Source organism: Aedes aegypti, chromosome 2 (genome assembly GCF_002204515.2).
Source record: "Aedes aegypti strain LVP_AGWG chromosome 2, AaegL5.0 Primary Assembly, whole genome shotgun sequence".
Taxonomy (NCBI): domain Eukaryota; kingdom Metazoa; phylum Arthropoda; class Insecta; order Diptera; family Culicidae; genus Aedes; species Aedes aegypti.
Window position 1 is genome coordinate 241458741 of NC_035108.1, and position 25344 is coordinate 241484084.

Genomic DNA, 25344 nt, shown 5'->3' on the forward strand with positions numbered 1-25344 from the left:
GATTCAACGCAATATTGAGTTCATTCAACCCAAGCTTAAGAATAATGCATTTTAACCAAATTTGGCTTATTGGGCCAAACTACCCCCATTGGGTAGGTGCAGTTCTCTTTATTTTTGACAACATTGGTGGGGAAGAGAGAGAATACCGAGAGATTTTGAGTTGAGAGAATAATCGATAATAATACTTAATTAATTCAACTCAAAAAATAAGTAAAATGGTTTTTCCGTGTGCATCTTTCTTAAGTAGGTGTTCGATCAACCATCCTTTCCCATTCCCCAGCTTTCGCAAGGACGTGGCCAGGACAGCTCTCGACTGTTGGAGGATGCGTCAATCTTGTCTAAGAGTTAGAGGTTAGTCCCAAATTTCTGACTTTGGTAACGGACGCACAGTGGCCGCATCCCATACAAATCAGAGTTACTCGCTGTCACTATCAATGCTTGAAATTTGCTGATTTGTACACTGCCCATAACTGCATATTTGTAACATTCGACAAAAGTAGGCATTGAGTAAATGGGATACCAACTTTGCATTTTATTGTAGTATGGGAGGGATCTTAAATTTCAAAAAATCACTAAAAAATTCAAAAGTGCTTATTTGAGGCTGAAATTTTGTACAACTCATATTGCATATTGGGTGAATAGTCAGAAAATAATTCTGATAGAAATTTAGTTGCCACTGCATTACGAGGTTCATGTATAATCTCAATGTGACTGTTATGCGGTTACAATTGCCAATGTGACAAAACAACTTGGTATTTTTTTCGAATTTTCTAGAACAATCTCACAGATTCCAGTAAGTTGATCGAAAGTATTTATCATTTGATGACTCTCCATAATACCGATTAATTCGAAATCGACAAAAATGTCGAATGTGACTGATATGCAGTTATGGGCAGTACAGGCCGACTGCGATTCAATTCGGATCAATCTACATCATATCAATGTCATGCTGTCTACTCCATCACAAGTGCATTGATGGCGATAGACTATGGATATCACTGATGGGTTAAGTTTAGCCTTAAATTAAGCATTTAAAATGGCAATTTATCAGTACGATATTTTTGACAGTGTTGCAGATAAGTTGGAACAATTTGTTAATCACTGAAAAACAGTAATAGCATGTATAATTACCACGTGATCACTCATTCCGCAGTGATTATGATCTAGAGTGCGATGTCGCATCACTGCTGTTCCCAAGTAACCACGAAGCTATATATGAATACTTTATGTTTGCTCTATAGTGTGCTATCAGATTTTGTTTTAAAGTGACATAACCTTTAAGAGCTTTATAAAGCATAATTAAAGTGGAAAAGGGCCCCACAACAACCAAATTAATGCAATACTTGGTAAAGCAGTTTTAATGCACAAGCCCTAAAGCATTTATGTTTGTATATTTAGGGTTCATGATGTATATTAGCTTAAAATAATGTATGTTTAGGGCTTGCGTTAAAAATAAACAAAAAAAAATGTATCCATTGACTACCTTTCAATGGTTTTCTTTACCAGCCTAATGATTTTTTTTGTTGGAATCAGGATTCGAACCCACAACTAGGATGATGGTGTGCTGGATGCCTGGCGCGTTGGTGTCCTGTGCTAAAGCTACTGATGTAATAAGGTAGGATAAAAGTTCCTTATAAACGAAGCCACTGTGTGTTAACATTACTATTCGCCCAGTTATTACGAATAGAAAGAATTCTCTTCGGCGATTGATTTCCTTTCCACACCAAATGAAACATCAATAGAAAGAATTTGATCACCATTCTTTCTCGTAGAAGAAATAACAGAACTTAACCCACAAAACAAAGCCCTAGCGCGTTAAACCTATTTCAGGGGAGAGAAACTGATCGACATATCCTCTCGCTCCTTATGAATAAAAGAGTCTCATAGATAAAATATTAAAAAAAAAAATATATTCTGAATGAATACATATATCCTTAGATCATGAAATGGGGGTTCGAGATGAGAGAAAGTCATTTCATTATTCTTCCATATCCCACAAAACGTAATAAGCGAGTGCGAACGTGCTCGATCGTCTTACTTATTTATTACAGATTCGAGTGCGTTTAATGAGGTTATGCAATCTTGTATGACAGCATAACTGTATATTCACTCTAAACGCTTAGCATAATGCTATATCAAAATAATGCTACAAAGCATTTACAATGTTAATCAAATGCATCATTGCTTGACAGTTATTGAATAAATGCATGATAACATTATTAATGCAAAAATGTTGACTTTCGATCAAATTAATGCAATGGTATAATGCTTGTGGTTACTTGGGTTGGTTGTCAAATCAAAGTGATATTGATAGCTCGCAAGTGATAGTGATAGTTTAAGACCATCAGCCATCAGCTGATATGATTGATATAAAGCAACTCTGATACAAATGCTAGCCAAAAGTACAATTCTCACTCAAAACGTTCAAAAATGCTAATTATTTGACAAAACATGACTTTTAGAAGTAATTTGATAGAAATAGTCGCTGAAACAGAAAATCGACATTTCCGGTACATTTGACATAATTAATTTAAAATAGCACATTTTTTTTTTAATTCAATCAATGAAATCCGTATCCAGATAAAAAAATGAAACGTCATTATTTCGATGCCAATTTGAAGTTGTATATCGTGGGCAAGCACGAGGTAGTTTTTGAATCTATTCGGGAGCTTATATTGGTGAAAAATGCAATATTTATATCAAGTAAGATGGTCAAATGGGCTGATACGTAGTGTAACTAAGAAATATGTTTTTTTTTAAGGCACTCCGTGCTCGTGGCCACTACTGTGCCGGAATCAGATGATCTGTAGCTTCTTTACCGATACAGATCTATTTTTAACTTATTTATATTTACATCAACTTTCATTCTCTCCTACTCTTTTACTCTCACACCGAGCAGGTAGGAGAGAGCTTTGTTGTTAGTGAGGCTAGCTGCCTGCGAAGAGGGTCAGTTTGTCTCAGTCACCTTCTGATACTGACGGAGGATGGAGGTGCTCCCCAAAGCACGGTCCTCCGTGAGGCGTCTTCTGGTGGCTGGACGGTTTTTTTTTGTGGAGGGGCTGGGAATCTAACCCATGACCTTCCGCTTATGAAGCGAAAGCGTAACCTCAAGGCTACAGACCCCCCTAAAAATATGTTTTCTTATCTTGGCGCAAAAAAAGCGCAAGTGAAGCCATAGTACATCGAATACTATGGAATGTTTGCCACACATTGAGGGGAAAATGATCATTTTAGAGCGTTTTACAGATATCTTGCACTACCTTTGAAAAGGAGAGTAGAGGCTCTCCGTACCAATGTAATGTAATGTAATCATTCTGATCGCAACAGGACGCAGCTATTAACTCTGTACAGCTTTTTGGAAATAATTCTAATGTGTTTCGCTGTGTTAGAAATGCCAAGAATAGTACCAAATCGAGCTTTGGAGGAGTTCTTATTACCGTTCATCGCCGTTTCACCAGTTCCAGCATCAGCATTACCCCTGGTGAATCACTTGAACAGGTTTGCGTGTCTATGCTGATAGGCAACCAACGGATACTCCTTTGCGCAATTTACATCCTGCCAGACAAAAGCAAGGATGTCAACGTTGTGGATGAGCACATTTAATCGGTTCGTGAACTACGAAATTTAAGCTGTCGTAATGACTATCTGCTGGTTTTTGGTGACTACAATAAGCCCGAATTATGCTGGAAGCGGTGTGATGATGACCTTCGCCCCACTAATAGTTGTTCTATATCAGTGGCTAGTTCATCGCTAATTGGCATGGATTTCTGCAATCTTCATCAGATGAATATCGAGCGCAAACACCTGAATCGGACTCACGATTTGGTTTTCACCTCTTAGGAAATATCACCCGAAATTACATGTTTTGTCGCACCGCTTTAACCAACTGATCAGCATCATCCTCCATTGGAGCTTAACCTAATGCTAACTAATGGATTCAATAATATGCCCACCGTCAGCAATGCAACTGGGGAATTGGATTTAAGAAAGATCGATTTTGAGGCTCTCTCGCTTTTCCTGTCCGAAACTGTTTGGGATGTTCTTCTGGACGGGTTGACGACCGACAATATAGCTGAAACATTCTGCTCCGTCATAGCGACTTGGTTGAACACAAATGTTCCAACTCGTCGCCCTGCGGTCTCTCCGGTATGGGGCACCTGAAACGACGTCGCAATGCTCTTCAACGTAGACTCCGTCGTCAACGATCGCTTGAAAATGTACGCAGCTTTCATCGTGCATGTGATGAGTACCGGGAACTCAATTCGTCTCTTTACAAGTCATATGTGTTGCGAGTACAATCAAACCTTCAGCGAAATCCAAAACTACGTGAATTCCAAAAGGAAAAGGTCGACCATCCCGATGAGTGTTTTCCTGAACGACACCGTTTCTTCGTCACCTTTGGAGATTTCTCTGTGAACTTTTTACCGCCCATTTCTCATCTTCATTCGATGCGAAACCCGCATCCCCATTTGATGTGGATTCTGCTGTATCAGATGTATCTAGGGACCTTTTAGATCTGGATATTTTCCAAAATACGCCTGCCATGGTCTCACAAGCTGCCGAAAAATTGAAATGCACCTTTTCACCTGGTCCGGACAGTATTCCTTCAGCCGTATATGCGTGCTTTGGCCGACCCACTATGCCGGATTTTCAATCAATCTTTTGGTGATTAGACTTTTCCCGCGATCATTCCTGGTTCCGGCACATAAAAAGGACGAGAAACAGGATGTAATTAACTACAGAGGTATCATTAGCCTTTCTGCTGCATCGAAGTTATACGAGATGATCGTGAGTGATGTTATATTGGCGCAAGCCAAAGGCTATATTTACAATGCACAATGGTCGGGCTCCATATAAAGGGGCGGCCAAAACTACCATAAACTTTTTTGAGATTTTTATGATTTTTTTAGTTTTAAAATGTACCTCATGTGTTATATTATTATGATCCTTAATTGAAATTGAACTGAAATTTAAATTTCTATCATTTTTATGACGGCAAACCAGCTGAAGTCAAAAAATTGAAAAATGTAATAATAAAATAAAGCACAAAATTTATAATTTGGGAATGCAATATTTCCCCAAAGTTACCCACTATTTGAAAGCTTATGGTTCAACACTTTTATCGAGCATAAGGATGGAAAAAATATTTCGTTTAAGTTTTAATACTATTCAATATTACACTTTAGTAATTTTGGTGATTTTGAATATGAAAAACAACTCTTGTCGCGTCATGTCGCCGCCATTTCGAATATTGCACATCAAAAAGCATCCTTAGATCTTCCAAAAACTTCTAAATTTTTTGCAGAAATTTGCTGATTTGCAAGTTAGAGCTATTTGAATAATTCAATATTTTACATATATTTTGATGATATTTTTCATACAAAGTATATTTAAAATATTTTTTACCACTATTCATACACATTTTGACCAAACTCAATCAAATATAAACAAAATTTGTGCTTTCAGCCCAGTTTGATAACAATTTTAATATAAAAAATCTTTTTTTCAAAGTTACGTAATTTGTGAATAACCCCTACTGAAACAACAAAAACGCCAAATAACATATTCAGATTACATATTTCATCGATTAAGGCGATAAAAATAGTTTTGGCCAAACTTCACTTTTTTCCGACCATTGTGCAATGATCAGCATGGCTTCATGCCTGGACGCTCAGTGATGACGAATCTGCTTGACTTTTCAACGACCTGCTCTGAACAATTGGAAAATGGTGCTCAAGTTGACGTGATTTACACTTATCTTAAAGCAGCGTTCGATACAATTAACCACGACATTCTGCTGGCGAAAATATCCAAATTAGGCGCGTCGAATCGACTATCATCATGGTTTTTCTCCTATTTAACCGGAAGAACGCTGCGAGTCAAAATCGATTCCTGTCCTGTTCCTGTCGGCGAGCTTTACAAGTATGTCTGGAGTGCCGCAGGGCAGTAACCTGGGTCCACTACCGTTTCTTTTATTTTTCAACGAGGTGATGATGCTGCTTCTAGGGCATGGTTGCAGACTTGCATATGCTGACGATCTTTGTACTTTGTCGTACGCACAGTGGAAGACTGCGTTTATCTGCAAGCTTTGTTGGATATGTTTGTCGATTGGTGTAAGACAGAACCGTATGACGCTGAGTGTACCCAAATGTATAGTTATGTCGTTCTACCAAATAACTCGACCGATAATGCACAATTATGTTGTAAATGACGTCGTTCTTAAGAGAGCCGATAGTTTTTTGCGATTTGGGAGTCTTGCCTGGACCACAAGCTCACGTTTAATCTGCATCGATCCTATGTAATGGATCATTAAAATAACCAAAACGGCCACTATGGAAAGCATAGATAGCGCCACCGTAGCCATGTGTGTTTGACAGAACAGCAATGCTGTCACAATGTTAAATCCCATATACAGTGGCGCCTTTGTTTTGATGCGGTGAGCACTTGCAAAAACTACCTTCAATGATTCATTGCGAAATCTAACCGTCAGCTGGGATTTATAGCAAAGATCTCCTGGGATTTCACTGATCCGCATTGCCTGAAAGCTCTTTATTGCTCATACGACCTATTTTAGAGAGTGCTGCTGAAGTGTGGAGCCCTCATCAACTACAGCGGGGGTTCGCTGCCTTCCATCTAGCGAATCCGACCCGTTAGTTGGAACTACTGACAGCTGGTGAAAATGCTCCACACTAACACATCTGGAGAGCAAATCGTCACGAAACGCACATATACATACGCATTTGCTCTATATATGGAGACTTCAATGCGACGGTATTCAGACGTCAAAGTCAGTTTGACATTTTCTGGTGATATTTGAGTGCTTTTTAGTTGGAATATTTTCCAACTAGCGAACATCCAACAATCGAGTCATTCCATGTTTTTTTTTTATATATAGTAGGGTACAAAAAAGCTTCAAAAGCCAGGCCTGTTGTGTGTTGGCACGGTGTGGGACTCACGTTAGGCGTGATTAACCACTAAAAAACTTTCCCTACTGCTCCTGTGTCTCGATCTCCCCCGGAACTACATCAGGCAACTTCATCGGGGGAGGGCTGTGCTCATGCACTTCTGTGCTCATGCACTTCTTCAATCTCAGCCTCTAACTGTTCTGCTAGTTCGCTGTTGGAGCGTTTTTCCCAATTGGCGGTTGAACATCTCGCCAGGACTTTGGACAGCTTTCTGTGCGACGACGCATACTTCCCTTGGGCTGGCCTCGCGTCAGAGCTCTGCTGATCTTCTACTGGACGCTCATGTGCACTTCGTTGCTCTACGACGACTCGTTCTCCGCTGCTGCTGTTCGAGCTCTCCTTGTTGACCAGTTGGATGCCGAGGTCGGTCCAGTAATTCCGGTTGGAGGATGACTTCCGGTTTACTGGCGCCCAGACGACCCAAAACTGGTTTGTGACGATCGATGCTACTCGGCTTAGTCCCCGACGGTGGAGCTAGCCTACTCCGGATACGCGCTTCTTCATGATTCGATACTGGCCGGTGGAGTGCCGAAGTCCGTCCAGCGATTCCGGTTGGAGGATGGCTTCCGGTACACTGGCGCTCCGACGACTCAAGCCGGTGATACGCTACGTACTACTCAGAGTAGTCCCCGACGGTGGATCTATCCTACTCCGACGAAGATTTCCCCGGCGGCGGAAGATCTCCCGAACCGATGCTATCCTGGCAGATGCCGAGGTCGGTCCTGCGATTCCGGTGGAGGGAAGCTTCCGGTTCACAGGCGCCCCGACGATCATTTGCCGGTGCAACAACGCGATCTACTCAACTAGTCCCCGGCGGTGGACTTAGCCTACTCCGAAGCTGGCCGGGCAGATGCCGAGGTCCATCCTGCGATTCCGGTGGAGGGAAACTTCCGGTTCACAGGCGCCCCGACGACCATTTGCCGGTGCTATTTCGCGAATTACTCAGCTGGACCCCGGCGGTGGACTCAGCCTACTCCGACTCGACGTTGGTTGGCCAAGTGCCAGGGTCGGTTCTGCAATTCCGGTTGGAGGATGGCTTCCGGTTTGCAGGCGCCCCGACGACTATTAACCGATACTACGCTACGCCCGCTCTACTCGGTCTAGTCCCCGACGGAGGATCTAGCCTACTCCGATCGCGACCCGGAGCTCTCTGGTCTTCACGCCATCTCCTTTGCAGCAACGACATAATCGCCGTTATTCCCCTGTTCACCGCATTCCAGGTGCTTTCATGCTGGCACATGTTCTGCACGATGTTGTCCGGATTTAGGACGTTTGCGGTTTCTGGCATCATCTCGCTTCGTATATCCGTGAATCGAGGGCAGTCGAATATAACGTGCTCCGGTGTCTCCTCGATATTTGGACAGGCCGGACATTCCATGTAGCAGACCCCCAACGAGCGAATCCCCACTGTATCGTGGAGATTGAGATTAGAAAGTGTGCAACGGAAGTTTTTCCGACTAGCACTGCGGAATCTTCTTTGGCGTGATCTGCTGAATCTGCCGCCATATTCGGATCGCTGTAGGCTGCTTGATTTCGATATGCTAGATCGCCGACGCAGAACCCAACAAGTTGCTTTTGTAGCCAAACTCATGAACGGCGAAGTTGACTGCTCCCGATTGCTCTCGATGCTAAATTTCCGTGTCGTTCCAAGGGTTCTACGTGGCGGCTCCCTTCTGCAGCAAAGATTTCATTGTACTGCTTCTGGAAGTAACGAGCCTTTTACATCGATGATCCGTTTATTTTCAATGTTTGAAGATCTCTATATGACTTCGATGGTCCGTCCAACCAATTCGTTTCGCGTTTAAGGAACTCGGACTTAATATAGCATTTAGTTTTAGTTCATGTACACAAAAGTCAGATGGATAATATACAAATATACAAATACGCCTACCGAAACACATCGAGATATGGAGATATCGAGATAAGTAGGATATCGAGATATGGAGAGGGAAATCGTTTGCAGAATGAAGGGACCGAAGCAATCATCGGCATAGGGAGATATATCGAGATGTGGAGAGGCGACTGTAGGTACGTTAGTAGATCTGAAGACCTAGGCGCATCGAGGTTATTGAATACCCCTATAAAGTCGGACTAAATCTAACACGTTTGTTCGAGTCTACTTGGGTATGAACCTTATTCATAAACCATCGAAAGATCTCTGTTTACGTCTGAAGATACGGAGGCCTTCACTCACAGAAGTTTTGAATAACTGTAAACAATCGTTGATATTAAAAATTTGATGGAACATATTTTATAGAGCTAGTTTCACTGTAAACCTTATTCAATAACGTCAGAAATGTTACAAGTTACCCTTGTAGATCTAAAGGACTTTAATCAAAGGAGTTGCCGGAAAATATGAAACTTGGTTCGCCATAATTATAGGAGCTCGCATAAGTGTAAACCTTGTTGATCTATCTTCAAGAGATTACTGGTTACGTTTGCTGATCTGAAGGCTCATAATCCTAAGAAACCGTTGGACTCCAAACTTGATAGAATATATTTGTTTGAGTCAATTTACGTAATATTACGTAAACATAATTTACGTAAATTGAGGTTTTGGTGTACACAATAATTCTTAAATTCTTAAAGACTAAAATTATTAAGCTATGTGATGTATTTATTTTTTTAAGGTTTAACTCAGCGACTATGAACCAAAACTACTAAAAAGTGTGCTTTTTATCGGATCGATTGGTAAAATTCCGTCGATACGTTCGGATCATGCTGAAGAAAGTCATTTCTTCTCGCATTCAATCTATCAATCGGATGCTGCAGGTTGAATGGTTCGTTTACGCAAGTCTCTATTTATAGAACCGCGAATGCATAGCCTACTAATACTGCCTACATGTATGATGGCTTCGTTCCTACATGCCTACTATGTGTTGGCGATGGTGGCGCTGAGTAATGGACAATAAATTACCTTCAGCGCAACCGACTTTCAGCCAGAGAGAGAGCATTTTTTCCTTTTGGGGGTGAAAAAGTTGTTTTATTTTTTCTCGATTGCGACCGGGACAGATTACGTTCGGGAGTCGCGGAGTCTGTGGGTGTAGGTTTGCTATCAGCTTTGCAGTGAGATGAAACGCGAGCGCGAGGTTGAGAATTTCGCGAGATTCGTCGATGAACCAGGTGAGTTTGAGATTCATGCGCACGGTTGGGAGAATAAAGTAGGTTCATTTTCGCATCGTTTAGCGTGGAGCCGGTGTCGGTTGGTTGAGCCTAAGTGGACATTTTTTAGTTCGTTTTGTGTCACCGGTAGTAGCAGATCGGTTCTAGTGCGCTGGCACTGAGCTTGTGATAGTCATTCCATGTTTTAAGCGAGTGAGTTTAATCGGTTCTGTGTCACTGTCGCCTCACGCAAGGTACGTAGGTGTTGAATGTTCCCACTCATTTGATCAGCAGTCTCTCGCGCGAATCTGCTCTCGAGTTGGGACCGTACGTAGATTGAAAAGACCTTCGCGCGACAGTCGTCGAGTTCGCGCGTTGATATTTAATTGAATGAATTTTGAAAACTCCGCTTAGTTACGTCGGACTCGTGGAACAGTGAACAAGTGATCTCTCTTCGGACTTGCCGTGGCGGCTCGCGCAGCTAGTACAGTGTACCTATAGAATTCCTCCTACTAAGAAGATTGAGGAAAAAGTGATACATACTTTTATGGCGTTTTTTGTGGTGTGACTGAAACGGATTACCTCATCATAGCAATCTGAGAAAAGTTGTGGGTGAAAAAAGGCAATTAACCGAGGAGGCGGAGAATATTCTGAATTGATTAAGTGGTGCCTACTAGATGCGAATGCATGCAAAGTGCTCAGCCATCAAGTGATTAAGTGAATCGAATAATTGTATAAAAGAGCACAAGTGACTGCCAATTGATTGTTCTCATTAGTGTGAAAGTGTACTCAAGATGGGGATTAAGAAGCGTGATGAACGGGATAAGTTGAAGAGTCAGAGTCTGATTGACTCGGAAAAATCGGTTCATTTTGTAACTGGTAGCACGGATCAAAGTGTAACTGGGGCGGCTAATACAGCAAATGTGCAGCAGCAAGGTTCTTCCACGATGTATAGCAGCAGCAGCACTACGAGCAGTAGCAGTAAAATGCAAACAGCCTCATCCAGCTCAACCAGTAAAAGTGTGATTGAACATGTGGCAGGTAGTGGCGCACACGACATGTCGCGAAAAATGAGTGAATCAAAGTCTAGCACAAGTGTTAAAGAATCGCAACAGGGTCATAAGTTTGGTGACTCGACAAGTCAGGCTGCCCAAATCGGTTCGAAGCAAATTGATAATATAATTCAAGAAATCAAGTATATTGCCAGTGACACGGTTGATTCAACAAAGCGTATATCGACCGTTCAAAAAATCAGTGACAGTTCCAAAAGTGACAAGGAATTACGCGAAGCCTTGACCAATTTCGATGAGGTAGCAAAAGCCACAATATCAGACATTCAAGGATCCACAAAAAGCCATACCAGTGAAAACGTGAGTGTATCGAATGTACAAAAAAGCATGTCCAGTAGCAAAATGGTGCAAAGTAGCAGTGCCAGTTCCACAGTTAGCAGCAGTGCCATAAAGCAGTCTTCGATGAACAGTAGTGAAAAAATAATAAGTGATCAAAGTTCTTCTAGTGCACAACATTCAAGCAGTTCCATGATGAAGTCAAGTAACGTAAGCTCATCGAAGACGCAATCATCGTCCACTTCTAAATCAATCCTGGATTCTTCAACATTCCTGTCGGATAATTCCGACGCAAACATGTTAAAGGCAGATTCCATTTCAAAAGACACAAAACTGACTGTCGGAGGTCAGTCGAGGAGCTTTGGGGGTGATCATTCCATTTTGCAACAGTCTAGCACTTTCCACGTAGATGGTTCAGGAGGAAAACACTACGCCGACAGTCAAAGTTATTCTATGGCGGAGAAAAATGCTCCTACAACAGAGATTACGTATGATTCAGCCGGCAATAAAATCACAAGTACAAAATCATCGTCAAAGTCTGCCCAAGGGTTCACGACCTCAACATTCCAGTCTAGTGGTGGATCGTATGCAGTACCTTCTGGTGGAAATGTTATTCATACAACATCTACAGGTCACGATTCAGACCATATCACGTCCTCGACGCATATGTCTACATCGGCAGCCGATCAGAGGTTCTCATCGAGTTCCACCAAATCATCCAACATTAATCAAAACACCAAACTAAAGAGTTCTGTTATTGATTCCACCTCCCTCGAGAACTATAAAATCCAAGATTCTAGTCAGAATGTTGGTGGCAATATGCTGACTAAAGACGTCTCGGCGCACACCATCACCAGTCTGTCATCTGCACATGATTCCTTGGGAAATACGATTCAGAGTTCACAGCTTGCAACCGAATCAATCCAAGACACTTCCTCACACCAGAAGCAACATGCGGAAACGACCAAAACGTACGAAAGCTCTTCCCATTTCGAGAAAATGGACGAGAAAAGTAGTTCTCGCAAGAAGGTCACCGATTATTACGAGCAGCGCGAATCCAACGCTGCCATTTTAAAGCGCAAGACCTATGACGAAAAAGTAAGGCGACTGAATCTAATCGACCAAAAGATCGTTCCCAAGGACGTGATTATCCAGGACATTGAGGATGACGTAACGAATGTCACGAAAACATCTTTCGAAGCGAAACTGTTTAATCCGAAAACGAAGCGTTGGGAGCTGGTCGATCAGAAGACCATCCTCGAGAAGGACATCACCGTGGCCATTCCGGAGGAAATCGTCCACGAACTCGAGGTGGAACGTCCCGAGTTGGCGAATATTACAACGACGATTCAGCTGACCAAGGTATGTCCTAGAAGTTCGGTTTTTAGTTCTAGTTGAGGTTTCTAATGAGTACATTCTAATGTCCAGGTCTACGATGCGAAAACTAAGCAATGGACGACAGTAGATCAGAAAAAACACACAGATGTGCTGGAAAAGATCAGTTACCTTGAGGAAAGCAGCGGACGCACCGAGTTGAACGAGTCTGAGCGGGTTAAGAACCTGCAGTCTATTGATACAGTTGTAAGTATTGAATCAAGACTGTGCCGTGAAGGTGTTGACTGATCTTTCTTATCTTTACGATCCAGGACAAAACCATCATCAAAGACAGAAGTGATCTTAGCAAATTGAATCGGCAAACCGAGAAAGTCGTCAAGGAGCAATGCATCTGTGAGATCTGTACCTGTGGGTGAGTATTACCGACGACAACGACCACGTAAATGAATTCTCCGAGAAGCGTACATCAATGAATACCCTTTCACGCTCTGACTCAAGTGTCGGCTGATGGCGAAGCTCGGGCACCTCAGCAAAACCTGTTTCTCGTGCATACAGAGAGTATAACACTCCCATAGATGGTCAATTGAGATCGCCTTCATATACGTCGCGTGTTGTTAATTTACATTTCAGTACGATCGGGCACAGAGTGCATGACATCATCGTCATCGCAGGTCGTCGGCAGGCATGTCGTCATCATTCAGGTTTTCTGTTTTGTTTACCCATTCTGCAGCTTTGGGCGCTCAGTTTGGGGGTATTTATGCGCCGGCTGCAACTGTACCGTGCGGCATAGGCTCAGCTTTTGTAGCATAATTCATACATAGCCGAATGATGAGGGCCATATTTTTTCTTAAGTACGGTCAACTCTCCATAAATCGATATTTGAGATGTTCAAGGGACTATCAAGATAGCTATGAAACGCTGCTTTTTCTATAGTTCTATAACTCAATATCGAAATGAGAAATATCGGGTTATGGAGTGCTGACTATATGTATATATGATATAAGTTCATGTAACATTGAGTGTTTTGCCTAATACTCAGTTATTGCATGTTTTGATGTTTCACTCGACTGAAGATGAATCCTGAGTACACTTTTTTATATTTATATAGTTGTATACTATAGGGTTAAATATTTGACTGCCATTGAACTGAAGGGCAACATTTATTTGATGGTACCGTAAAATGTTGTAGTATTGATCGCAATGTGCTTCCTAGTAAGAAGTTTTAATCAACATTTATCGATGGAATACTGAATGGTACTTTTCCTTCTCATATACTTGAGCTAATAAAAATTAAGGTTTTTGTGAAAATTAAGCTTCGTTCATGCGTTCAAATTTTCGTTCATTTGTTCAAATATTTGAAACAATGATGTCTGTGATTACGGATAACAAAGATCCATGTTTCACATGAGTTCTGCAAATGATGATTATCACTAAAAAAGGGAACGCCGAAAACGATTTCAATGTAAAAATGTCTATAAGTGTGTTTAGTAAAATTGACGAATTATTATGAAGAATGTAGAAATAGTCCTGTGCACCGCCGCGCCACGCCGCCACCGTCGATCCATTTCACGTCACGCTGACGCCGATTGTTACATCGCACTGTGTTTTATTTTCTCTATTTCATTGTTCGGAAATTTTTTTTGTTATATTAAAGCGCAACTTTTGACGAAAAAAGTTTTGTGATCAATCCACCTAGCAGTGAGATAGAAAAACTATTTTTTCAAAACATTTAGATAGACATATGGTGTCTTCGGCAAAGTTGTAGAATTGGCAATTTGAAACAACTTTGTTGAAGACACGATTTTTCTATCTCTTATACTTTTTGACGTATATGCCGTTGTATGTGAATGGCCCCTAAAAATCATATTTTTTATCATAACTTTTTTCCATTTTTTAACATTTTTTATGTTTTCTACAAAGTTGTTTGTCATGAAAAACCCCGTGTTTTTGCTCAACAAATCATCACCCTATCTATTGAAATAACAAAGTTATTCATGAATTACTCTTTTTTCAAGGGGTAGTTTAGGCCTCTATGACTGGCTTCGACGCAAAATGGCGCAGACAACTCTTACAAATCATGAAAGTACCACATCTCCCCTTTCGGCAGTTGATAAAAACTTTTGTTTATAAGCGTCTTTGCATTGGTTCTGTCCTTGTATTTCATATTTATTTAAATTATTCTGGTGATTCTACCAAAATTTCCTTCGTTTTCACTATATTCAAATTTCTGTTATATTCAGGATGTCCGAGAATTCCTAAGAATGCTTTCAAGAAATTGTTCAGGTATACATCCGAGGATTTGCTTAGAAATTCAACCTAGGACTTCTCCTCGATTATTATCCTGGATTTACCCTTAAAGCTAAGTATGCTGTTCCGCTCAAGAAAAGTAAAAAATTCTGCCCAAGAAATGGTCAAGAAATTTCGTACAGACATTTCTTTTCAACTGCGTACTGCGATGAAAGAAAGATGCTTTTCTTGAGCATTTCTTGTAAGAAATTTCCCACCCATCGAGATAGGCGATTACTTTTCTGTTGAAGTGCATACTTCGCTTAAGGCTGGTTTGCTACTGACAAGAAAAGGAATCACCTATCTCGATGCGTGGAAAATTCCTTCCCAGAAATGGTCCAGAAAATCGCTTTTTTCTGATCGCAGTACGCAGTTGAGAAGAAATGTTATTTCAAATGGGGCTCTCTGTAGGCAATTTTTTTTCTTATAAAATCAATAAATTGCAAAATAGGATGCTATTTTGAATATAATTTGAATATTGTTTCAAAGATAATTGCATATTACGATGACATCAATTATGTGGGGTATGTACAGCGTAGTTTAGGGTACTTTATTGTAAAACGAAGTTCGTAGTTCAAATTATTTTTACAGACAAATTCAAAACTAACATTTACCTGTTGTTTATAATGAAAATTTGGTTTACATTGATTAAAAATATCATTTTAGAAGAGTTTTGAACTTATGGCACAACAATTTTCTGAACTCAAAAGGGATAAAAACTGTTAATGATTTCTGTAAACTGTATATATTTCAACTAAATTTCTATCAGAGCTTACGAGTATAATCTATAGATTGGGTCCAATGACAAAAATAAACGTTATTGTTCGAATTATAGGATTTAATAGCAAAAATCATTGGAAAACTGGCATTTCTCATAACTTTACCTAAATTTCATATATACCCACTAATAAATTGTCCATATGTATTTCACTACATCTGAACATCATAATAAAGCATTTCAGTATTCAAATAGAGCTTCTAAATTTAGTTTTGAACGTTGTACGTATGAATTTTGGTAGGTGTACGAATATGGAATTGGATGAATTTTAGACATCAATTTAATACTTTTCTATTAATCCAAAGATGAATGTAAATGGAAACATTTTGTGATTGGCAAACAATAGATGACACCTGTTACCTTCAATGTGGATAAAGTATTTGTAGCTCAATACTTCATTTATTAGTTTTTTACTAACTTGATGTGGAAACAGTATCCTGTACGAATATGAAATTGGGCCACTGTATATGGGAAAAATATAAAAAGAGTGATAAAACTATTTTTTTAACATAAAATCGCTTGAGCCACTATTGGTACGCGTATTCCAATAGTTGCGCTAGTGCTCCAGTAGTAGACGTTCGGGAATGATGCAAGGCATTTTAAACAAGATGGTAAATTTTTACATAGGTTTAACATTTTTCCCTCAGAACAGCAACTAATATCTTTTGAATGAAGCATAAAGATCATCTCTGGAACTTTTCTACATTTTTATACATCTATTTTAAAAACTGCTTCCATCCGTTGATCCACTATTGGAACACGACGGCAACTACTGGTGCAAGGGAGCAAATTCTTTGAACAAACTTAATTATTTATGTGACTTTTTGATAAAATAAAAAGCTGACAATTGGCAAATCGACTAAACTAGAGGCGATCTAACCACCAAAAATAGCACATGTCGTTTTTATCGTAAAATGTACGTTTTATTCCATAGTCCAATCTACTGGTACATTACAACCATTGGTACCGGCACCCTAGTTAATTTCAAGAATTGCAATGAAAACGCCTAAATGTAGGCAATTTCCTAAGAAAATCCCTGATATCTATCCCTGATAATTTAATTTCAGGCAATTTCCTAAGAAAATCCCTGAAATTAAATTATTTCAACCGTATGCGCTAATTGGTACGAGTTTAGAAGATGAAATCGGGCTCGGGGATATATTTTAAGCATCCTTACAAACTTTCAGGTTTGATACCATTATCAAATCCTTGTTTAGAACTAGAAGTTTATGGATGTTTGTCAATACTACACCGTACATGATTTTTAAATTTTACATTATTATCATAGAAAGAAACATTCTTTAACACAATTCAAGAATAGTTACCACAAACACCGTTGATTCCCTGCAGGTTGCATCAATATTTGCACCTGTTATGATGTATAGCTGGGCTTGTCAGATGATTATGGTGATATAGATCACCATAATCGCTGCCGAGATCACTATAATGAATTGTCGGGCACTACTGGTAGATGTAGAGGCACATTTTCCCGGATACCACGACGAAGCAGAAGAAGTTCTTTATGGCGTGGAGCTTCGAGTATCAAAAGGAGACCATGCCAATCATCGTGACAGGCAACTTCAACATCGATATGAGCAAACAAAATAACATGGAGTTCGCGGACTTCATGGAGAAGTACCTCAACCTAAAACTGGAACCCACTAAAGCAATCAATCTTAGTGAATCATTTGTGGACCTAACGTTCAACTGGAATATTTGTTTGGAGAGCAAGAGTTTCCGCTCATGCTTCTTCTTCCATCGACCAATTCTATCGGTGTTGAAGTGTTAACTGAACCAAGCAAAAAATAACACAAAATGTCCATAAATAATAAGTCATAATTAACATACAACTAATAGTGTGAAAATTGATTAACAGCACAAATCTTTCATAAGTTCGTGACGGTCTCAAACCAGGAAATAAAAGAAGCTAACGTTATCCAACGTCAACTTGGCGGTCGTATCTCGGAAACAACCTCTTAGTTTTCCGTGAATTACTTCAGTGATTCAATCAGGGTTGTTTTTTAATATTCATACAACAATTCGTACTGAGATTCATACAGTTTTTTTTCCCAAAAAATCTCTTAGCATTTCCTCAAAGATTCTTTTTTTTACTTAATTTTCAACAAATGCCTGAGAAGATTTTTCCATATAATTCTTTAAAGATTTCTCCAGGTTCTTCCGTGACTTTTAAAGTATATTTCTGGGAAGTTGTTCTTGAACCTATCCAAACAAAAATTTAAAGAAATTTTACCAAGGATCCATGCAAGAATTCTTCAGATAAATTGTGCATATATTTCACCAGGGTCCTCAGTGCCTTTAATTATCACAAAAATGTTCCCAAAAGATGATAGCCTCTCTTTAAAAAGGTTTGGTATGGCATGACATCAATATTCATGAAAATTCCTTCAGAAATGTATTTTTTCAGAGTTTGCTTCTGATATTTTCATTAGAAACCCTGAACATTCTCAAAAGGATTTTCCACGGATAGCTATCTTCCGTTATTATGAAAGGACAACAATTTCAATCGCCTAACTACAATCGTCCCGCCGCTATGGATTAATGTTTGATGAAGTACAGCACTATTTATCGTATAGTTTCGAAATAATTGAAACAACATATTAATTGCGTAAAATGATACCCGAGCTTATATTGGAAACTAATGTTGATGCTGTGATGTCGCAGATCTTGATAATTCAGCTACATTTTCGTCGTTCATTAATCACCCGATAATGAAATATCAAAACTGAGAACAAAAAATGATCCCAAGAAATATTTCTAATATTTATATCTAATTGATATCAAATTCGAAACGATTTTTGCCATCAGTGACAGTGTTGTTAAATGTACTTTACATCACGTGACTTTGACAATTGAATTATGTGAATATCTCCCATCCCCGTTGAAAAATCATTGGAAAATATTTTTCCTATTGATCATTTCTAAATTACTATCAATTGGCCATATTTGGAAAAACGCTTCAAGCGTTTCAATTTTAACAACTACCGAAAAGCTAAACGTTACATATACTTTGCAATTGGATTAAATGGACAAATTGATGTGAAGTTTTACAAAAAAGTTACACGTCTTCTCAGTGAGAATCGAACTCACGACTCCCTGATCTCTAGTCATGAGAGGACTCATGAACGCAGAAGTTAACCTGAATTCGATTTCAGCTCAATAATCACGTGGTCCTTTTTCGCAAAGTGCACCTCTTTCGGAAGAATTAGATGCCCATCCAAACACAACGCTTTCTATATATATTCAATGCCTAGCCCGAGAGCGCATTATTTTTTAGGTAATGAAATAGCACACAACACTAGCCAGCAACTGTGCTGGCTGAGGTTTCTATTGTGTGGGCTTCCAATGGGTAGCGACGTTCTCAAACAACCGGTTACGGAACATGAGTCCGTTGCTCGATAAATACTTGTTTTTAATTATGAATCGTGGTTTATGGCTAACCAGCCGAGTGGAAGTTTAACAACTACCGAAAAGCTAAACATTACATATACTTTGCAATTGGATTAAATTCGGTAATATTGCTAATGCCATTACATACTATAATTATGGCTCATGATGCCGAATATGAAGGCCAAACTCTTAAGGTGACACATCTCGGAATCCAAACATGGCAGGCACAATGGCCGGCTTCTGCCCCTACTCACGATTTCAAAGGCACTAATCTGCTGAAATAATGAACGTACAGAATCAATCTTCTTATTTTAAGCTTTCTGCTAGTGCACAAAACTAAAATAGTAATTGCACTGTAGTTTGATGCTTCTTTCGCGAGATTTGTGCTCTCAAAGTTTTGGTACATTATTGAAATTTGATATCAAGCTGTTTCACCTTAAGTCATTTAAGTTATATTAAAATGAAAAACACCATGAACCGTGGAATACACCTAAAGGTACCGTCGGACGGGGCTACTTTTGATTCCAGGGGCTACTTTGGACACTCACCTTTTGTATTTATTAGCAGCGTAAATATTAATCTGAGCAATTTTGTGTCTTCAGCACTTTTATTAACCAATGTATGCTCTACCACTAGGCATGATTTTTCTTGGAACAACATCAACAATAACAGGATAAACAAGAAAACATTTCAAAAAAGCCCGAATAAATATTCACAAGGTATAAAACATTGGCTATACAAACATTGTTTGAATTTTACCCATGTCGTGGAAACTTATTGGGAGCATCACAAAACTATCGAATCGTCATGTTTCATGAAAATCTTGTGATTTGTTTTGCCTAAAATTGTTGTTTTATTAAAATAATTGATCAAAGGTCAAGTTTTTGCGACTTTTATTATATTTATTATAATATTTTGGTTTGTGTATCTTACAACATAAAATAAAATAAATGTTTGTAAAAGTGAATAGACATCAAACACACATATTTCAATACGTACCAATGTCAAATTCACAACATAATCTCTAAAAAAATATTTTCCGCCATATTTTACATGAATTTGTAGTACAGAACAGTTGCATCCTTCAAATGCTTAAATTAAACTACTCTTAAGCCAGCTCTAAACTGCTAAGAAGCTGAAAGCATATTACAAAATCAAACTTAATTCTTCACGATCTTGCTAAACTTTACTTCATAGAATGCGTTTTTAATGAAAATTACGTACTGGTATTAAATTAGTTACCGGTATTAATGTGATCCTTCAACATATCGTTCATATAACAGTAAGAATAGAAAAAAGAGTTTTTGTACATAACTCATTTATCATCGCAGTTAATTGAACTGTTGACTGGATGAAAGTGCGTGGGGTCGCCAGCCTTTTGTCATGAGAAAACAGCCTTAGTGTTGTCTTCCAAAGGTCTTCAAAGATATTAACTAGCTCTGCTACAACAAACCATCAGGTAGATCATACCATCCCGGTATGATTCTGCAGCCATAGGTAATCCTTGCGCTGATGGTGGCTAAATAATAATCATCATCATCATCATAACTCATTTATCATCGCAGTACCTAGTAGTTACGTCGTTCGTTTATGTCAACTTGAAAATCGAGCATTCGTAACTGATAGTTCCATTTAAGAGGAAGTTGAAAATTTAAGTTTCTTACTGCAAACTGAGAATAATGAATGGCATATTTCGTTGAAATTTGTTATATATGTGTAATTGATTCTAGCTTTGAAATTTTCTACATTAAGTTTTTCAATGAAAAACGTTCCATAACATCACAGTGGACGACAATCTATTGAATCAGTTTGAAAGTTATAAGGAAAAATCATTTCATTAGCAAATTGTGAAAATGTCCAAAGTAGCCCCTTTTTTGTCTTGAAGGACACACTTTTTTCGCTATTCAAGCATTTTTGTTATTTCTTGATGGATTTGCTTCATATTTTGTACATTTGTTACGTACATATACAACTTAAATATAGGCAAAAATTATCAACATCTATCCATAATTCTAAGAGTTACACATCTTCAAAGTTAAAGAATGTGGAAATAATGTCAAAAGAAGCCCCGTTTGACGGTAGGCTATTTGTTTGTTTGTTGATTTTGCTCAACTGAGTATACAGTCACCCCACAGCTATGGATAGCACACAGATATAGATCAGAATTGGATTAAAACAATAAAATCTCATCAAATACAGGTGTAATTTCGCAGAACACATTTTACCTACGTGAACAACAAATCTGTACAGCTTTGCAATCGATCATAATATGCTTAAGTATATTTTTTCCGTCCGTAGGAAATAAAATGTCAACCGTATTCCCATAAGCGTTGATTCATAACTGTGGGGCATTGAAACTCATACCACAGTTATGAATCAATGATAAGATGATTCCGAAAGAAACGCCAAAACGTATACTTTCACAACACACCATTTCGTTTTCCTCGCAGATAAATTGCTGTTATGGTGTTTTGATCCATAATATGAGTCGATTTGATCCATAATAAGGATCCTCCTCTCTCTCTGATCCACATCTGTGGTGTGGACATCGTTTGGAATTTCTCTTGAAATCGGCATTTTTTTATTAACCGCAAATTTTGAGCTGTATTCTCAAAACCAACTATAATACCGAAAAGTGCCCTAATTCTGCGCAGTGCCTAATTCCGCGCATTTCATACAAAATTATTTATATATGGAAATACACATTAATATTTCAGCAACTTTTAATGCAATTCGAGGCTACTTTGATTAAGAATAAGTTTGAATCACAAATGAAAGCAAATAAGGCATTTTTTCGCGGCATAAAAAAAAATTATTGAAGGCCCGTCGGAGTAGGCGTTATTTTTCTAATTTTCTTAGCGTCCGCTCTAATACTGTAGGACAACAACAAACGCGATTTCTTTATTTAAAATGTTTTATTTTTTATGCAATATTCCATGGAACTACTTGCTACAGATATGTTTCATGGTGCTTCTATGAAATCTTATCAAATATTAGCATAATTATTGAGTTTTATTCAAAAAAGTATTGCGCGGAATTAGGCCACGTCTTTTTTCATAATGCCCTAATTCCGCGCACTATTCTTCGCATAACAACAGACAAGTAAAACATGCTATATCCGTCTTCACATCTGTCTATTTCTCTGAAAAGTAACTTTATGCATACATACGTTTCATGTACAAGCGGAATATCGGGAAAGCCAACTTAGGCAGCGTCCATAAATGACGTAGCATCTTTTGACCAATTTTTAACACCCCTTCCCCCTTCGTAGCTTATTTTTTCCCATACTTGATACATGGTTCGTAGCAAATTCGTAGACTCCCCCCTAAAATGCTACGTCATTTATGGACGGTCCCTTACAGGGAAAAATACCACGTGGTTTATGCACAGCCCCAACAAAATAGTCTATACACACTTAGATTTTTTTCACGAGCTCGGCTGTGCGGATCTCGTTTGAAATTAGCCGAGATTCGGCATTCTGAATTAAGTGTGTACATCTGTGCGCACAAAATTTACTTGTTTATGATTCTTATTTATATTATACAATCCATATAGAATTATTGTAAAAACAACATATCGTTCACATGTTCAACAGGTCGTAATTTGTAGAAGACCCCACAAATTACGACATACTCTCGGGAAATGATTCACGAAAACTTTACGATCTCTACATAATTTACGAAGCCTCCATACAAAAAGTATGATAATACGGTGGAGAGGGATTGAAAATGGCCATATTTTGTGTGACGTAATTTATGGATGACCCTTAGGTTCTTCTGAGGTTTCTTTTTGCTTAAAAAAATAAGTTTCAGTTACCCGTGGCATTAGTGGATACCATTAATTGATTTGCTTAAAACCCTTTGATTCCAAGCAATAATGCGAACTGGTCCTTGTATTGTATGAACAGTGCAGTTTGCTACAAAGCAAAGCCATGCTGAAGGTTTCTGGATTCGATTCCCGGTCCGTCCAGGATCTTTTCGTAGTGGAAATTTCCTTGACTTCCCTGGGCATGAGGTATCATCGTGCCTGCCACACGATATACGAATGCAAAAATGGCAACTTTGACAAAGAAAGCTTCAGTTAATAACTGTGGAAGTGCTCATAAGAACACTAAGATGAGAAGCAGGTTCTGTCCCAGTGAGGACGTTAATGCAAAGAAGAAGAAGATGGGGGTTTTTTCTCGACCGAATTGTCTAAAACTATGCAATAAGAAGCATATTTAAACCAAATGAGCTCAGTTGATTTCGAAAGAGTATTTCATTTCTAAACTTTCCAGTTTAGTGAATAAAATAATTAAATTGTTAGATTCTATGGGATAATTTCACAACATAAAATAGGGTGCTCATATCACCCGATCGACAGAAGAATCGACGAAAAATTCATTCGTGTTTTTTTTTAAGACGACGGAAATCGTGCGTATCTAGTGTATTGGTCTAAAAATTTCAATTATTAGACTTTTCTTAAGATGGCCAAATTGCCCCACTTTCCCTTAGACGAAATTCACACGTACCAATGCCACGGTTTCGGTTATCTTTATTTCATGTGATAGACAAAAAGTTAATAAAAAAAAAACTGAACGTAGACTAAAAAGTTACGGTTCATACAAAACTCTACGTTTTCTCATACAAAAAGTGTTACGGAAGGGGATGGGGTTGAAAAATTTCAATTTTAAGTGTTACGTAACTAATGGATGCAGCCTCTTATCAAAATTAATGTTAATTGGATTGTTTCATGAGTGCGCGGAATTAGGCATTCTTCTGCGCGGAATATGAAAAAGCGTTTAAAAAATGCGCGGAATTAGGCAATTTCAACAAGTGAACTATTTCAAAAAAATCACAATTGTAAATTATGAATACAGTCTAGTTTATATTTTTCCCATAATCTTGAATAGATTTGCTAGCGATCCACCCATAAAGCTTTTTTGTTGATGCAATACTAATTTTTAATCAATAATTTGAATCGTTTTATTCCTTAACTGCGCTGAATTACGGCACTTTACGGTATGCAGTGTCAGGAAAATAACCTTAATTTGTACAGCGTCACCATGTTTTTAATCATATTTTGTTCTGAAAAATTACCCTTAGTTGATCCATAACTGTGGGGTGACTGTACATATGACAGTGTTTGATCCTTCGCCCTTGATGCTTGCTCCAGCGGGGACGGCGATGAGGGCAGGATCAAACTTGTCGCGAGTCGTTCGCGTAGAGCAAAGAAAAAGCGCCGCGGATCGTTGTTAGTGTTTGATCTATTGATCGCGTCGCTTGCTCTTGAAGAGTGATGAACACTTGTTCGGCGTACAATTCATTCATGCAGTTATTGGTATTACATTGTTATAACAATAAAACCGCGTCAACAATTCCACGCCATACAACTCGGTTCGCAGCTGTCTCCCTCCATCCTCGGCTGCGGCCCACACTCGCCAGATCTTGCAGCACCTGGTCAGCCCACCGCGCCCGCTGTGCTCCTCGCCTTCTCGTACCTGCCGGATCGGAAGCGAACACCCCTGCAAACGGGTTTTGTCCGGCATTCTTACAACATGCCCCGCCCAACGCATTCTTCCAGTTTTTGCTACCTTCAGGATGCTAGGTTCGCCGAAGAATGCAGCGAACTCGTGGTTTATCCTTCGCCGTCACACACCGTTCTTCTGCACACCGCCAAATATCGTCCTAAGCGCCCGACGTTCGAAGACTGCGAGTGCTTTCAGGTTCTCCTCGAGTATCGTCCACGTTTCATGCCCGTAAAGGACCACCGGTCTAATCAGCGTTTTGTACATGGTACAGGGATCGTTCAAATATTACGTAACGCAACAGGGGGAGGGAGGGGGTCTTACATAGTGTTACGCCCCATACAAAAATTTTAAATTTTACATACAAAAGCTGTTACGTGGGGGAGGGAGGGGGTCTAAAATTGACAAATTTTGCGTTACGTAATATTTGAATGAACCCACATTTGGTGCGAGGACGAATCACTTTGACCGCAGGTTCTTCTGGAGCCCATAGTGGGTACGACTTCCACAGATGATGCGTCGCCGTATTTCACGGCAAACATTATTGTCCGCCGTCAGCAAGGATCCTAGGTAAATGAATTCATCTACCACCTCGAAGGTATACCCGTCAATTGTAAC

At 39.2% G+C, this 25344-nt stretch overlaps 1 protein-coding gene across 1 annotated transcript in view; it reads left to right on the top strand.

The window, feature by feature from the left end:
- The first annotated feature begins 10226 nt into the window (after window positions 1–10226).
- The window catches only part of LOC110676505, a 29473-nt gene continuing 14355 nt past the window's right edge, over window positions 10227–25344 (top strand). Inside the window, exons 1-3 of the mRNA XM_021844594.1 lie at window positions 10227–12775; window positions 12842–12994; window positions 13060–13160. Of these exons, the coding sequence (XP_021700286.1) occupies window positions 10862–12775; window positions 12842–12994; window positions 13060–13160 (2168 nt within the window). The 5' untranslated portion in view covers window positions 10227–10861. The remainder of the gene's footprint in view (window positions 12776–12841; window positions 12995–13059; window positions 13161–25344) is intronic.